Source organism: Mytilus edulis, chromosome 2 (assembly GCF_963676685.1).
Source record: "Mytilus edulis chromosome 2, xbMytEdul2.2, whole genome shotgun sequence".
NCBI classification, from domain to species: domain Eukaryota; kingdom Metazoa; phylum Mollusca; class Bivalvia; order Mytilida; family Mytilidae; genus Mytilus; species Mytilus edulis.
In genome coordinates, this window is record NC_092345.1 from 48,110,874 (window position 1) to 48,127,530 (window position 16,657).

General features: G+C 33.8%; 1 protein-coding gene across 1 annotated transcript; it reads left to right on the forward strand.

The window, feature by feature from the left end:
- The first annotated feature begins 7,626 nt into the window (after positions 1–7,626).
- LOC139510580 (uncharacterized) lies at positions 7,627–16,401 on the forward strand. Its single transcript, XM_071297142.1, has 8 exons — positions 7,627–7,795; positions 8,167–9,211; positions 10,129–10,421; positions 11,399–11,536; positions 12,972–13,070; positions 13,493–13,584; positions 14,442–14,586; positions 16,051–16,401. The coding sequence occupies exons 1-8, from the start codon at positions 7,627–7,629 to the stop codon at positions 16,074–16,076; spliced, it is 2,007 nt and encodes a 668-aa protein (XP_071153243.1). The 3' UTR covers positions 16,077–16,401.
- The last annotated feature ends 256 nt before the right edge of the window (positions 16,402–16,657 follow it).

The following is a 16,657-nucleotide window of genomic DNA, read 5'->3' on the forward strand; positions in this document are numbered from 1 at the left end:
ATACGTCAGTGAAAAATCATCGAAACACAGCAAAAAAGTGATAGCGCACAGCAAACTTTTTCGACATTTCAGTGATAATTGTCTATACATGTGCCAAGCTCTAAGTCGTATTGGTTCAAGAAAGTGGGGAAAAAAATCAAGAGACTATCAAATATGAACCATCAACCATCAACACAAAACATTACAATACGACTTATTAAAAGACAATCATTATTTAGATATTGCAGTGACGGATCCAAAACTTTTCATAAGGGGGGTGGGGCGCTTCATTCATGCTTCAGTGAGTTCCTATATAATCCCCCTTTTTTTGGATCCGCCTATGTAGTGGTGCATGTAACATGACATTAGAACGACATTTGACTAATGCAATTTGTAAGTGGAAAATATAAAGCGAGTTATCTTACAGTTTTAATACACTGCATGTAAGGTTCATTGTAATTTTACTTTCCATTTCTAATCAAACTGTTCAGGACTGTGTTCATTAGACGTTCGCGGTACCGCTATGTATGTATTGTAACGTCACGCTACTTATGACGTTGAGATTTATGTACAAGATGAGTTTAGAATAATTACAAGTAGAAACAGCTAGTTTTTCTTATTGTGCCTAACAAGTCTTATAATACCACTCTAAGATACAAACATACAAACGAATTACCATTATCATAATGTTTAATATTTCATTCGTTATAAGCGTGTATCACCCAATAGCCAGAATGATCTGAATCATAACTGTGAAAATGTGGAATCGATTTTACATCATCGAACGTTTTCAATCTTAACACACAAGGATCAGGGTTTGTGTATTTAATTTTAAGCATCAGTTTTGCGTAAATAAATAAAGCACCCTTTTTCAAATCATCAATTCTAGCTAACGCTCTTGAAATTTTCGGAATCACTCCATAGATATCTGCATTGCATATTTCCAAACCGAAAAATATTTTCACAGCAAACCCTTAAAAACTTGACAATGAATTGGAGGGCACTGATTTATTTAGGTACTCTCGTTGCATTGAAGAGCCATTGGTGACCTTCTGATGTTGTCTGTTCTGTGGTCGGGTTGTTGTCTCTTTGACACATTCCCAATTTCCATTCTCAATTTTAGGTTCCAAGGCTGCATCTTTTTTATTACTCAAATGTTTTCATACTTCTCCAGTTTAAATATTAAACACTGTGATAATCGATAATAAGAAAGCTTGAAATAATCATCCCATATTACAATCCCAGATACAATGACAGGGATTTTCTATATTAATATAAAAAGCATGATTTAAATATTTAGTTTTATTCAGATACAAATTTTCATTAACACTTCGACATGTATTTTCTGATAAATCATTTGCTCAAAGACTTCACTGACCTCCACACAATTTGTTTTCTTGGAGACTCGTCTTTCATTAACACCTCTGCAAAAGATTGGAACTGTAAATGGTATCCATAGAAACAGTTCAAACATATTGTGTTCATACGAAAGTCTTGACAGAGAAACAGCCAGTAGGTAAATATTTTATTTTGGTAGATATTATTTTAACTTGTAAGTAAAACGTTGCCTTTTTGGTATCCTTACAACATATAACATATATTATTATATGTCAGTGATTATAGAAAGATATGTATTAAATTATGTTTTTAGTTAAAAATTACCAGATGTAAATCATGTTACAATGGATTCAGTCATAACTTGAACTATGTTGTGCACAAGTGAATCTTCGCTTTCATCGAAACGACGATGTTTTTTCTCTCTAGTTTTCCATATTTTGTGTTGTGGTCTAACCTTTTGTTTGTCTCATGGGTCGATCTTTTCTCACGCTGAATAGCCTTTCTTGACATTTTTACCTATTATGTCTGTTTGTTTTGGTCACACAGCGGTGTCACTATAATGGAATTTAATGCGACTGTCATACATGTGAGATGTTTAGCTAGTTTTAAAACCAGGTTTAATCCAACATTTTTTCCATAACAAAATACTTGCACCAAGTCAGAAATATGACAGTGGCTATCCATTCGTTTGATGTGTTTGAGCTTTTGGTTTTGTTATTTGATTACGGACTTTCCGTTTTGACTTTTCCTCGGAGCTCGTTTTTTCTCTATAATACAACATTTGCAATTCATATATCTTTCAAGTAGATATTTAGCTTTCCTTTTGTATTACAATTATAATCTCTTACTAGAGTTTAAATTAAGTATTGTGACCTGCTTTTTGCACAATATCGTATGATGCACGTACATTTTTACTTTTTAAATGATGTTTTCTGTTATGTGTTGATACATTGAAGTTTTCTCAACGTCCATTTATTAAATATGTAAAACATTCCAACACCAAAGTAGAAAACACTCGCGCCAAAAGAGCTTTTCTATGTTTGACTTCATCGGGATCAACTAAAGCCAAATATTTGAAAGCCAAAGTGAAACCAGAAACACATGAAGAGCCATTTAACTAAATGTGACCTTCAACTAGATCCAAATCCATCAAATGTAAACTTTGCCTGAGGCAGAGGGTACGTTAAATTCTTAATTATGTCTCCTATTTCATTTCTATTAGTATTACAGAATAATTATAGATAACTAACAAAGCTTAACAATTAAATACATTTTCACGCCAAAATACATTCAAAAGATATGTATTCAATTGTGTTTATATTACATTACAGAAACACATTCCACTATATAAAATATACTGCATTACAGAAACAAGCAAAAAGGTAGGGGCAATTCAATTTTGTCAATTTATTTGTATGTTTGTTTGAGTTCTTAGACCGTTGTGTTGTATGTCTGTGATATATTTTTACATGTTTTATGCCTCCCCCTTTTTAGCTCACCTGGCCCGAAGGGCCAAGTGAGCTTTTCTCACCACTTGGAGTCCGTCGTCCGTCGTCGTCGTCGTCCGTCGTCGTCCGTCGTCGTCGTCGTTAACAATTTACATTTTGAACTTCTTCTTGAGAACCACTGAATGGAATGGAACCAAACATGGCATGAATGTTCCTTATGAGGTGCTGACCAAGTGTTGTTACTTTGTAGCCAATCCATCATCCAAGATGGCCGCCAGCGGGGGACTTAGTTTAACATAGGACGCTATGGGAAATGCATACAAATGACTTCTTTTAGAGAACCACTGAATGGAATGAAACCAAACATGGCATGAATGTTCCTTATGAGGTGCTGACCAAGTGTTGTTACTTTGTTGCCGATCCATCATCCAAGATGGCCGCCAGCCGGGGACTTAGTTTAACATAGGACCCTATGGGAAATGCATACAAATGACTTCTTTTAGAGAACCACTGAATGGAATAAAACCAAACATAGCATGAATTATCCTTATGGGGTGCTGACCAAGTGTTGTTACTTTGTAGCCGATCCATCATCCAAGATGGCCGCCAGCGGGGGACTTAGTTTAACATAGGACCCTATGGGAAATGCATACAAATGACTTCTTCTAGAGAACCACTAAATGGAATGAAACCAAACATAGCATGAATGTTCCTTATGGAGTGCTGACTAAGTGTTGTTACTTTGTAGCTGATCCATTATCCAAGATGGCCGCCAGCGGGGACTTAGTTTAACATAGGACCCTATTGGAAATGCATACAAATGACTTCTTCCAGTGAACCACTGAATGGAATGAAACCAAACATGGCATGAATGTTCCTTATGTGGTGCTGACCAAGTGTTGTTACTTTGTAGCCGATCCATCATCAAAGATGGCCGCCAGCAGGGGACTTAGTTTAACATAGGACCCTATGGGAATACATACAAATGACTTCTTTTAGAGAACCACTGAATGGAATAAAACCAAACATAGCATGAATGTTCCTTATGGGGTGCTGACCAAGTGTTGTTACTTTGTAGCCGATCCATCATCCAAGATGGCCGCCAGCGGGGGACTTAGTTTAACATAGGACCCTATGGGAAATGCATACAAATGACTTCTTTTAGAGAACCACTGAATGGAATGAAACCAAACATTGCATGAATGTTCCTTATGAGGTGCTGACCAAGTGTTGTTACTTTGTAGCCGATCTATCATCCAAGATGGCCGCCAGCAGGGGACTTAGTTTAACATAGGACCCTATGGGAAATGCATACAAATGACTTCTTTTAGAGAACCACTGAATGGAATAAAACCAAACATGGCATGAATGTTCCTTATGAGGTACTGACCAAGTGTTGTTACTTTGTAGCTGATCTGTCATCCAAGATGGCCGCCAGTGGGGGACTTTTGAATGAAATTAAACATGTTCCTTTCCTTATAAATGAGGTTGTGTTGTCACTTTTAGCCAAATTTTATATTTTTTTATATGATTTCAAAAACCCAAGTAGAATCAGGTGAGCGATACAGGCTCTTGAGAGCCTCTAGTTTTAATTTACCTCGGAGTTCGGTACTTTTTTTATGCTGTTTTCAATTCAAAAAAAAAAGCTAAAATGACGAATAAGGGAGCTACCATTTGATTTTTATGGGGGGGGGGGGGGGGGGGGTGGGGCTAGGATGAAATTTGAAAAAAAATAGGCAGGACAGGAGTTTTGAATAAAAAACAAAGGCAGGATGAGACACTTGCAAAAAAAAGAAGTCAGGACGACAATTTAGGTAAAAAAAAGTCAGGATAAACTAAAAATAAAAAGGCAGGACCGAACAGAGTGAAAAATAAAAAGGCGGGACAGAGATTACAGCTAAAAAAAAATGCAGGACAAAATTTTTCATCCTAGCCCCCGCCCCCCCCATAAAAATCAAATGGTAGCTCCCTAAGGATTTATTACCAGCAATATTTCACAAAAAATACAAAAAAAAAAGACAACAACATAAAATATTTGCAGTTTTAAAAAGAATATTCACCGCAGATACATGCAATGTTTATAAGTTGTTACACCAGACGAGCGTTCCATCTACACAAGTTCAATAGTAGCGCCCGAATCAAAACAATAGGATTGTCTTTAATAATACCGTATTGCGCTGAAAGACATTTTAATTTTATGGATACGTGTATAATTATTAAAAATATTTAAAGGACATCAACTCAGGAAAACTTAAAAACCAGTAACTATAACATCATTGGGATGCTGAGCAGTGATCAAATTAGATTCCGCAGAAATTAACCCCACCACTTTCACACATCGTCATAAGAAAACACACCTGCACTAATTTAAGTCTCATAAACAAAATAAGAGATATGAGCTATCCATCCATGACAAAAATTAGTGCATATACAAAACAAAAAAAAACCACACACACACTCACTCACATAGTAAAGGAAAAGGAAATACGCTTTGATTGGAAAAATTTAATCTTGATATACTTTTATGAACTGTATGCCCAAATTTATACCATATTCACACGCCTTCCTAAATTATTACAAACCTGATATCGCGCTTAATTTGATGTTATATATAGAGCCCAATAATATAGATACGATCAATACAAACTTATTGATCCGTTGAATACATATATTCTTAAAGGTTGTCATATTAACACTGTATAAAATCGTTAAATATGTCTTTTTACGATACAAGTCTGATTTTTGTTTAGGATTCTTATCTCATATGTTTTGCACAATGACCTCTCAAAATTTGATGTCTTTATTTGTTATTTATGACTTTGTATTAGCTTTCCTTAGCTGCGAATATTCAATTTTAGATACCTTGCGTGCCTTGTCTTTTTGTGCAACTAAAATTGTTCTTTGGTTTGAGGTTTTGGCACACACACGTTTAATATTTACGTCTAGGAATACAAAAATTATTTTTTTATTGCCATCAATGAGTTCATAAACTAAATGTTCAAAGATTATAAAAATGAGATTGTAATAAAACTTGATTCGTGTTCAATAACACCATCACATATATGGCATACTCTGTTTGTTTTTAACTATATTTGCATATTTCAGTAATAATCCTCAGTGGGGATACCCCACATCTGAATTTGGCGAATTCGTTCTGTAACTTCTAGGCAAAGCTATGATACCGAATTCTTCAGGTTCAATTTGTTTTCTATCCGATTTACCAGAATTTAAACAAGCATGCCCATTATCGACATGTTTGTATAATCTATTGGAGACCAAATTTGACAAAGGAGTGGCACCTTTCAAAATCTGTGGTAGCTGTACAGATATTTGAGAAGATGAAGCCAATGTTACGTTATCGTGTACATTATTTGACGATTTCAGAAAAATGAAACAAAGAATTTTAATAGTCGATTTTATGTCTTTTGATGGTGAACAGAAAATGGTGTTTTTGATTACAGATATCAATATGATTTGTAGCTGTGCCAAAGCCTTTTATCTTATTCAAATAGACGTAGAAATATTGTATACTGTAAATACGGAACTTACTTAGTTTTATGATAGACGAATTTTCTATCATTTTATTATGTTATAGTCTCTGATATTCTGTACAGAATGGCTTTCTGTTTTTGAATCTATGTAACTTATGTTTATATTAAATGTAATGTTGTATTATATATTATCATTGAGAAATGAGACTTAAAAAAAATTGAATTGAATTCTTGAATTGCAACCTTTACAAGTTGCACAGTCTAATTATATAGTCATGTGTCCATGTTTTTCAGGACACAGTAAATGAAATAAATTCAGTTCATAGTAAGTTTTCCTGACTAAAAGGTTCTATCACACTTGTTCCTTACACTCATAATGTCACCGACTTATATGTTTGTATTTAATCGATATCATAACTTACAAGAATCTAGATGTTTAAAATGTAACCATGACAACTGTTCAAAGTATGCGGAATTCCTTTTTATTATTATTATTATAAAAATCAATGTTTTATTAACAGGTGATAAGTGGCATTACACTTTTCACTTCTCATCGTAGGAACTTAAATTTGACGTAAATACCTGAACTTTTGATTTTCGGAATGTACTTTAACTTATTAAGTAGTTATGATGGTTTGGATGTATTTTAAGCTTCAATTCTAAAAGTGGCTTCGATCTTTTGAAATATACTTTAACATAATTATGTATTATTTTTTCTAAATCTTAATAATAACATAATTTTCTAGATCGACATTTATGAGATCACCCTGTTTTTGGTGGGGTTCGTGTTGCTTAATCTTTAGTTTTCTATATTGTGTCTTGTGTACTATTGTTTGTCTGTTTTTCTTTTTCATTTTTAGCCATGGCGTTGTCAGTTTATTTTCGATTTATGAGTTTGACTGTCCCTCTGGTATCTTTCGTTCCTCTTTTATGTTAGACGGGACGACTTTTGCTTTAAGTTCCTATTGTTAATGTTTTATCCTTTTTCTGGTGATGTTTCGTTGACCCCTTCATATTAAGTATAATTTCCTCAGTGGAATATTTGGTTGTTTGGAAGCTGCCAAATTTGACTACATAATTTAAAAGGTATACAAGTTACGGTACCGTTACCCACCATTCACTATCGTCAATCATAAATATCTCTTTGGAAGACAGTATAAAACTAGGTTACATTCAATTTCTATTAATCTGCCAAAGGAACATAGACGACAAGAAATACTGAGATATATGTCAATTTTCAATGTGTTTTTATGTGTTCTTTGGTTTATATAAGTTTTAAAACCTGATAGAAACGATCTTCTTTGTATAGGCTGTATTGCTTTCTTACAATATTCTTAGATGAAATACATTTCCATATTATTCAGATGAAGATGGGTGATTCAAAAATCCATCCCATAAAGAATCAACAACCCACTCATGAGGGACGATCAGTGTCTACCGATTCCATTATTTCTCTGACTCCGTCACAGATTAATGACGCAATAACGAGTATGCTGAGCATGAGACAAGTAGCAACAAAGTGTGACGCTGTTTGTAGAGGTACGTTTACAAATATTATAGATTAGTAGCAACACGATGTGCCTCTGTGTGTAGAGTTGTGTTTACAATAGATACTGACAACAAGGTATGACACTGTATGTAGAGGTACCTTTACAAAAGATAAGGACAAGTAGGTGTGCCTCTGTATGAAGAAGTTCGTTTACAATAGAATAGCAATACAATATGTCACTGCATATAAATGTACATTTTCTATAGACAAGAACAACAAGGTGTGTCACTAGATGTAAAAGTACATTTTTCAATAAAATAGAACATCGAGATGTTCCAATGCATGTACAGGTACGTTTACATTTTGCATGCTTTTAATTGTAACACAACGTACTGAAAAATATATCAATATCTATCTACAGGTAACCCAATTACGGATGCTGGAAAACGCAAGCAAATGATAAAGATGTTATCCGTAGTTATGATACCAGTACTTGTTATTACAGGGATGACAGCAAATACCTTCATCATTGCAATAGACAGCTATATTAGTTCCTCAAGCGTTCGAGAACTACTGTCTTTCAGTATAGAGCTTGGTGCATTACTGCGTACCATACAGTTTGAACGGGATATGAGTGCACTATATGTCAGTAATATAAAGCCTGAGACTAAAGATTTCTTGCTTCAACGGTATCCTGACACAGACCTAGCTATTCAGAATTTATCAAAATGGCCGAGAGGTGACGACATTATAAACGAAATGGAGACACGTGAGCGCTTCTTGTCTTACCTGAACAAACATCGGTACCAACTAGACGTCTACAATCAGTCAGTGGAAACGGAACTCAATTTTTACTCGAACAGCATCATGGTCTTATTAACATGGTTGTATGATTCCGTCAGCGAGTCCAGTACAGGGTCGGTCTGGAAAGATGTTGTAGCTTATCAAGAAATCATCGTGTCAAGCGAACTCTTTGGAAGAGAAAGAGCATTAGGTGTATCATTTTATGCGACGGGAGGATTTGAGACAAGAGAAGAATATTTGTTATTTATGGAAAATCAGGATAGAGCAAATGTAACATTTGAGTCTGCAAGGTTTTACTCGCAAATAGCATTCGATATTTATAATTTCGAATTGGCTAAGAATGCAAATGTAAGTGGGCGTATAGAAGAGTTCAGGAATCGAATCAAGTCAAATAATTACTCTCGTGAATCGGCATCAATTACGGAAGCACAGATGTGGTTTGATAACATGACTATTTATCAAGGCGTTTTGACAAGGACACAGAATGCACTTGCACTTACAATCGACGAGAATCTTGCCAAAGCCTCGGACGAAGAACTGAAGAGTGTTATCACTATTTGTATTGTGTTTGGGGTGATTTTAATTGTTTGCCCACTGATTGTGTTTGCTGTCTACTCACTCACATCGGAAATTCAAAAGTACTCCATCTCAATTGCAAATAGGTAAGAAGTAAAAAATCTCCATCGACATTGAATTAGCATTGTTTTTAAATTGATTAATATTATAACACAATGTCGACCGCTGTACCCTTATATTTTTAATGTTTACCTATTATGTTCTTTTTGATTTGTTCACACATCGTTTTCGATAAATGGATTTTTAGCAACGGTCATACAAGTAAAAGGTTAAGCTAGCTATAAAACCAGGTTTAGTCCACCATTTTCTGCATCACAAGAAAATGTTTGTACCAAGTAAGAAATATGACAGTTGTTAAATTACATTCGTTTGGTGTATTTGAGATTTTGCCATTTGCATACGGACTTTCCGTTTAGAATTTTCCTCACAGTCCGGTATTTTTGTAATTTTACTTTGTGATAAGAAAACGTTTTATAAAGGCCTTTCGCGATATTAACAATATAAATGTTTCTGTTATTTGAAAATTATATTTTTGTGGACATGATATAAACCATTATAAATTCAATATCAATCACTAAAGATTGATAACTCATTCAGCTCAATCACAGATCATATACACTAGTAGGAATACAATATTTTTCTAAGTTGTCCGACCATATTTTACAGGGGAAAATTAGATGTTTGACGATAACAAGATTTCCTATTCTCAAACAATATGATTTTTTGTTATAAAACGATTTGAGTTAACACACAAGTACCTAGAATATAAGTGTGATTACAATAGTATATAAAATGTTAGAACGTGTATACATTTTAACATATTCAGTAATGCACCATTTTAATCATTTAATAAATATTTATGAATTCTAAAAGACTGTGCACTGTTCTGCAAGGTCTGTGACAATCTGCTACAATAAAAACAATTTAAACTAATAGTCTAGAATACAAAACTCATAGATCGAACATTATTGAATACGTAATAAATTAAGTAATTTTATTACAGGACTAAGGCACTAAATAAAGAAAAGAAATTGACAGACATGCTCTTATATCAGATGTTGCCTAGAGAGGTAGCAGAAATGCTGAAAAGAAGTGAACAGGTTAACGCCGAGCAGTACAGCGAGTCGACCATATTCTTCAGTGATATAGTAGGATTCACATCCATTTCTGCTCAGAGCTCTCCGTTACAGGTTGTAGACATGTTAAATAACTTGTACTCTTGCTTTGACACGAGGATTGACATGTATGATGTGTACAAAGTGGAGACAATTGGGGATGCTTACATGGTCGTTTCAGGTATGATATTTACAAAGTTGAGACAATTTTGGATGCTTACATGGTCGTTTAAGGTATGACTTTTACAAAGTATTAACAGTTGGGGATTCGTACATGGTCATTTCAGGAAATTAGTCAAATTTGATTTAATATATTCCAAAATTATTGTGCTTAGCGGGTTGATATGAAAATTTTATCAGCTACTTTCGATTATCATAGTATGACTTTCCGTAGTGTTATATCGCCATTGTCTCCTGTCTCCATTGTTGAAGCATATGATAAAAAGATTGTTTATATCAGTTGTTTTATAAACCCTCTGTCAATATCACACCACTCACGTGGTCGGTTCTTGGGCTGATATTACGTCTGATAAGACGTCATAATTCATTCTTAAGCTAGCATATTTTGGGGGCTTTCCTTATTTATTGCGCAGCTAGATTTCGTCGTTAAACTTAAGAAAAAGCTTTTTTTGTACCATTATTACATTTCGTTAAAATGTTTGAATACCCCTGTTTAACTCTATTTTGTAATCATTTAGGGATGTCTAGTGTTATAGTTATGGAAAATTTCGGTCATTGCTTAATGTGGTACATTACAGTAAATGGAGATAACTCTGTAAACATCAGATGAACGTTTTAATCACGTTATAATCTTATGGAAATAGTAAGCTTTTCATTCAAATTCAATCCAAACTAGTGTTTGTGAAACTGCTTCATACAAATATATATCTATATATATTCATAGGTTTGAACGTAGTTTTCAATTTAGACTTGTTTATATATATTCATATATATAATTCGATGAAATTTTTCCGGTAAAGTGTGTGTTCTTTTTTAAATTTCATATTTACAAATGTATGTCAAAGGGTGAAAGTAAAATTTTCTGAAAATTAAACGAGACAAATTAATTAAAGTCAAGGTGTTGGGTACCACCTTAATTATTATACCTATGAATGTTTTCGGTACCACCTTAATTATTATACCTATGAATGTTTTCAGGTGTACCGAAGCGTAATGGTATACGCCATGCCTCTGAGATAGCTACTGTGGCCCTGGATCTTCTTGATCACGTGAAGAAACTAGAGATTCAACATCTACCGGAAACAAAGTTTAAACTTAGAATTGGTGCGCACTCAGGTAACTCAACATATCTGGCATTAATTTTTTTTTAAGTTTTTGCTGCTGTTTCGGATTTAAACTTTATTATCTTTTTTCTTGATATATATAAATCTATATCTGGTTTAAAATCAGGTCTGTTTAATAATGAACTTTATTAACCAACTAGTAAGTGCATTATTGCCAAAAATGACTGTTTATTAAAAATTACATATTTTCTGTAATGGCCCTGTTTTTTCTGTAATGGCCCTGTTTTTCTGTAATGGCCCTGTTTTTTTCTGTAATGGCCCTGTTTTTCTGTAATGGCCCTGTATTAATGCCCAGTTTGTCTGTATTAAGCCCTGTTAGGGTGTTTAATAAAGTTAATAAAACTAAGTTGTAAAGAGTATAATACCTTCTTGTATTTTATTTGATTTAGTAACCAGCAACCAACATTAAAGAACCATATAAAGGGATCACTGTTCATCCTGTTTTTTAACACATATCTCTTTCAACTTAATATCTTGGATATTTGGTATATTTAAAGCTTTATAATGGTGAAGTACAAATTATTTTGTTCAAACTAAACTGTCATTAAAAGAGTAAGACAGTACATCAAGTTAGCAGCAACACATACATTTTGTTCAGTTGGTTAATAAATGTATTAAGAAATGGGTGTTTTTATAATGGCCCTGTTATATGTCCTCGGTCAGTAATAATGGCCTCGGATGTCTGTAATAGCCCTCGGCGTTGCTTCGGGCCATTACAGACTTCCTCGACCATTATTACAGACCTTGGACATATAACAGGACCATTATAAAAACACCCATTCATTAATACTATAGTAACAGGTGATAATTAATCAAATATGTTTAAAATTCTAAAAAGCACAAATGGACTATACATGTGTCTGTTTTCCATAACAAATCTTTACAAGGGACGTCTAATAGCAAAAATCAAAAATACCTTGCTTATAAATTCGTTTTACCAAAAATGCGTTTCGTGTACATAAGTCTCATCAGTGGCACTCTAATTAAAACATTTCGAAGGTCAAATCAAAAACGAAGTTGTAGAGCCCTGCAAACCAGAATTTCCAAATGGTTTCGCCAAATACGTATATACATGTAGCCATCTATGCACATTGGGTATAAAATGCCTAGTGGTTGACGTTTTTCAATATTGTTTAAATAGCAACTTCACAAAAAAGAGAATATCAATGATATTTACTGTCAGTACATGAATGCAGACTCCTGGGCTGGTGATTTTAACGGTGACGAAACCAATTGTCTTTCTTGTTGTTGAAAACACATATGTTTCAAATGGAAATCTGAGTTTTTAAACATGAACATGAAAAACATTCATACATTAATTACAAAACCAGTAGCAGCAATGATCCATATCAAATTGATATTGAAATAGATCAAACATAGCTATAAAAGTAGTGACTCATTTTAATTTATAATCTAACTGTGTTTAGGTTCTGTCTTAGCTGGAGTAGTTGGAACTAAAATGCCGCGATATTGTTTATTTGGAAGAACTGTCAGCATTGCATCAAAGATGGAGTCTCAAGGGCGAGGTATGTATAACAAATTTCTCTTCAATAGATATACAAAGGTTAAAGATCATGGCACATCGCAATGGGGAAGTGGAAACACATTTTGTTTAATCTAAAGTTTCAACATGAAAAAAATTCAAAACACTTGTTTCATCATGCGTATAAAATATCGTAGAAATGAAAGAAATTGTGGTGTATACGTCAACGAAACCGCCTAGATTATTACAAAATAACACGAATATGTCTTGTAAAGCAATAATTCTAAGTCTACAAAAAGTTGGGAATGCATTACATAGACTAGCTACTGCCAAAACCTCAAACTTCAACAAACATATCCACGAGTGACACCATTTTTCTCATATTTCCAGAGACAATAATTAAGATATAACTTATACCTGATTTTGAATGGAAACCGGTATGATAGACATTTTTTTATATTACAGCTAACAAGATACAAATAAGTCAAACAACTAGGGATCTTCTAGTTACAATTGGTGGGTTTGTAATGGATGAAAGAAGAGACAGTGAAATGCGAGTAAGTCATGCCTTTTTATAACGTGTAATACATTGAATAAAAGAAAACAAATGATATGGGGTATCTATCCACGACACTCACAAAACTAGTTCATGTATAGCAACAACATAAAAAAAGCAAAGATTCACCGCTTTTTTATTACTGTTATTCATCTCAAAGTCAAAGTGAGGCCTTCAATACGGATAAAAAAAAATATGCAAGTTATAGACGGCGCCTAACACCGGATTTAATGTACCTCAGTAGAAAAGGCTATATCGCAGCGAAGGAATAAATTGGATGTACGTTTTTCTTAGAAGAGAACAAAACAGAGCTTTATTAAATCATACTTTTGTATCGAAATTTGTCTTACCATCTGTAACAATTAAACATACACCATCATACAAAAAACCCATAGCACAATTCTGGAATCATTGTAAAATATTTTCGGAATGCTGTGTTGTTAAACTATGCAAAACGCGGGAAATGTGGTATCATTTAACTACGCCATTCTTAAAAATGTGTTTTCCGTACCAGAAAGTGAGTTTTGAATACAATTCACTAATCCAAAGGATTTGTCGAAACAACAGAAGCATGTATTTTGTTTGATTTACAATTGTACTATAACGATAGTTTGCCTATAGATTCAGGATACATCTGTCTGTGCACTGGAAGAAACAGCCAAACAAACGAGACAGGAAAAACAAAGGGGCAATATAAAAACAAATATGATCAAGTTCTTTATTGGATACGTACTTTTTTTGCAATATGATAGGACATCTTTATCTGCATACAAAAAGGTTCAAAAATAAAAACAGTTTTTTATTTTATTCAACTATTTTGGATTGGATTGAAATGAAATCATTTGCCATTTATTTCAGACGGATCGGGATGTCATGAATGCTTTCAGTGACATGGTTCGAACTTATTGGTTACAGCGCCGTGAAGGGTTAACAGGGAGTTTCTCAGATGCTTCTGGAAATTCAACTGATGAAGAAACACATTTTTCAACAAATAAATCAGGAGGTATGATCGTGTATTTTATTTTAAAGAACTTCAAGTCTCGATATCTGAAGTTCGAAATGTATAAATGTATATAGGTATGTATTTATTGAATTGATTGATTTACTGATTGATGGAATTTTACGCCACTTTCAGCACTATTTATTATATCATTGCTGTCAGTTTTATTGGCATAAAAGGAGTAGGTCCGGTAAGGACCGATTTTGGCCTCAAATTTCAGATTCATCTGACGAAAGATTTTGACCACTTTTTAAACACTTAAGTGTCTATCTTATTTGAATTAATTAGTTTATGTGAAAGATTTTAACAGATTTAGTCATTAAAAACGATCCGATTCAAGCTCAAATATGAAAAAATCTACCTAATATGCCGAAAAATTTCACTTTTCAGATGGTTTTTGGTAATAATGAAAGTGGCCGCATCCGTGTTCATCCTCAACCTTTCTATATGTTATGTATTATCATAAAATACAACTTACATTTCAACATTAAGGATGAACACGAATGCGGCCACTTTCGTTTTACACGAAAACAGTCTAAAATTTAACTAAAATGCTAGAATTATGAGGATTTCAGTAATTTAGCATGACTTAATGGTGCTAGTACCGGATATATGTGCATTGTATTGTCAAAAATAGCCCACATTTATGTAGCAGAAGCATTCTACTGTCCAATAAATAACTAAAGGTTTACATTTTAACAATTTTGTAAAACTGCTATATTTTGGGGCCAAAAAGGGGTCTTACTGAACCTACTCCTTTTGGATATTTCGGAGAGAATCATCTACCTTCGACAGGAAAGCTGACAATCCCAGTCAATTAAGACCCAAGACGGAAATTTAACGCACCTAGCACGTGTATGGTTAAGACCCATCACATTATACACGTCGGATGTCCTTTGTTTATTCATATTGATGAAGATTCTGTCTCAACATCAATGTACGTGTTTTTACTGCACTAACATGTATTGATAACATGCAAAGTGCTGTGTAGCAAGTTTTCTAAATCGCTCTGCTTTCCGGTTAACACGTATAAAGTAGTGTAGTTCTATATCACAGAATAATATGGACACTAAAAACGTGGGATAAATACTAAATGACATACATGTCTGTTTGAAGAAAAAAAATCAGGTTTCAATTCAATATATCATGTACTGTGTTAAAGCTCTAGATTATACTGACTGACGAGGAAAGGTAACACGAGGTCAATGCAAGCTTTTTAGTTCAGTCTAGACGGTCGAGTGGTCGAGAGTACTGGGCATAGTGCATGCACTGTTGTCAAGATATCCAGGCGAAAAAAGAACAAAATATTGCTTCCACGAATTTGCAAATTTAACATTTTTGTGCTGATATTTAGAGTAATTTTTTAAAACATGTATTATATGTGCTTTCAGCCTTGTATCACCTTCACTGGTGAACATGTATTAATCTCCATATAACATGACTGGTATTTTTTTTTTCTCGTTTCAGGTTTAAAGTCTTACTATCCGCATTGAAGAAAACTCGACAAACTCTACACATGCATAACAAATAATGACAATTTTAGTTTTTGGGCATGCGAAGTTTGATAACATTGCAGATAAGAAATGAGTGTATCACTCGATTATTACCTGTTACTTTGTTAATTTTAGAGTGCTGTGATGATTGTATATATTATCTATTTCATTTTATGTCCTAAACTGGTGGTTCTATCGTCACATCGTATCATGATGCACCTGTCATTTGTCTTAAAATACAATTAAACATAAAATTCCAACTTCCTACCTTATATAGCATGTATGTGTTACGAATCTAGAAAAAAAACTGACGAGGAAAGGTATAACACACAGCTCCCTGAAGCATTATTATTGTAGAGCCTAGGTGGTGGAGAGGTATCGCGTGTCGGGCATAGTGCAAGATGATTTGGGCCACGATATCTCTGTAGATCTCTCCGTAGCATGAGTTCAAATCCCGGCAAGGGAATAACAAAAAATTGCTTCCGCAAATTAACAGATCTAACAATGTTGTTCTGATATTTAGACGAATTATATATGTATTTATATATATTATATCAGTTTGTTTTGCTGATTTATTTTGA

Excerpts from the sequence above, each read along its gene's own strand:
- LOC139510580 (XM_071297142.1), top strand. The coding sequence starts at position 7,627 with ATGGGTGATTCAAAAATCCATCCCATAAAGAATCAACAACCCACTCAT. Across the intron at positions 9,212-10,128 it reads TCCATCTCAATTGCAAATAG|GACTAAGGCACTAAATAAAG; the intron begins GTAAGAAGTAAA and ends ATTTTATTACAG. Across the intron at positions 10,422-11,398 it reads TGCTTACATGGTCGTTTCAG|GTGTACCGAAGCGTAATGGT; the intron begins GTATGATATTTA and ends GAATGTTTTCAG.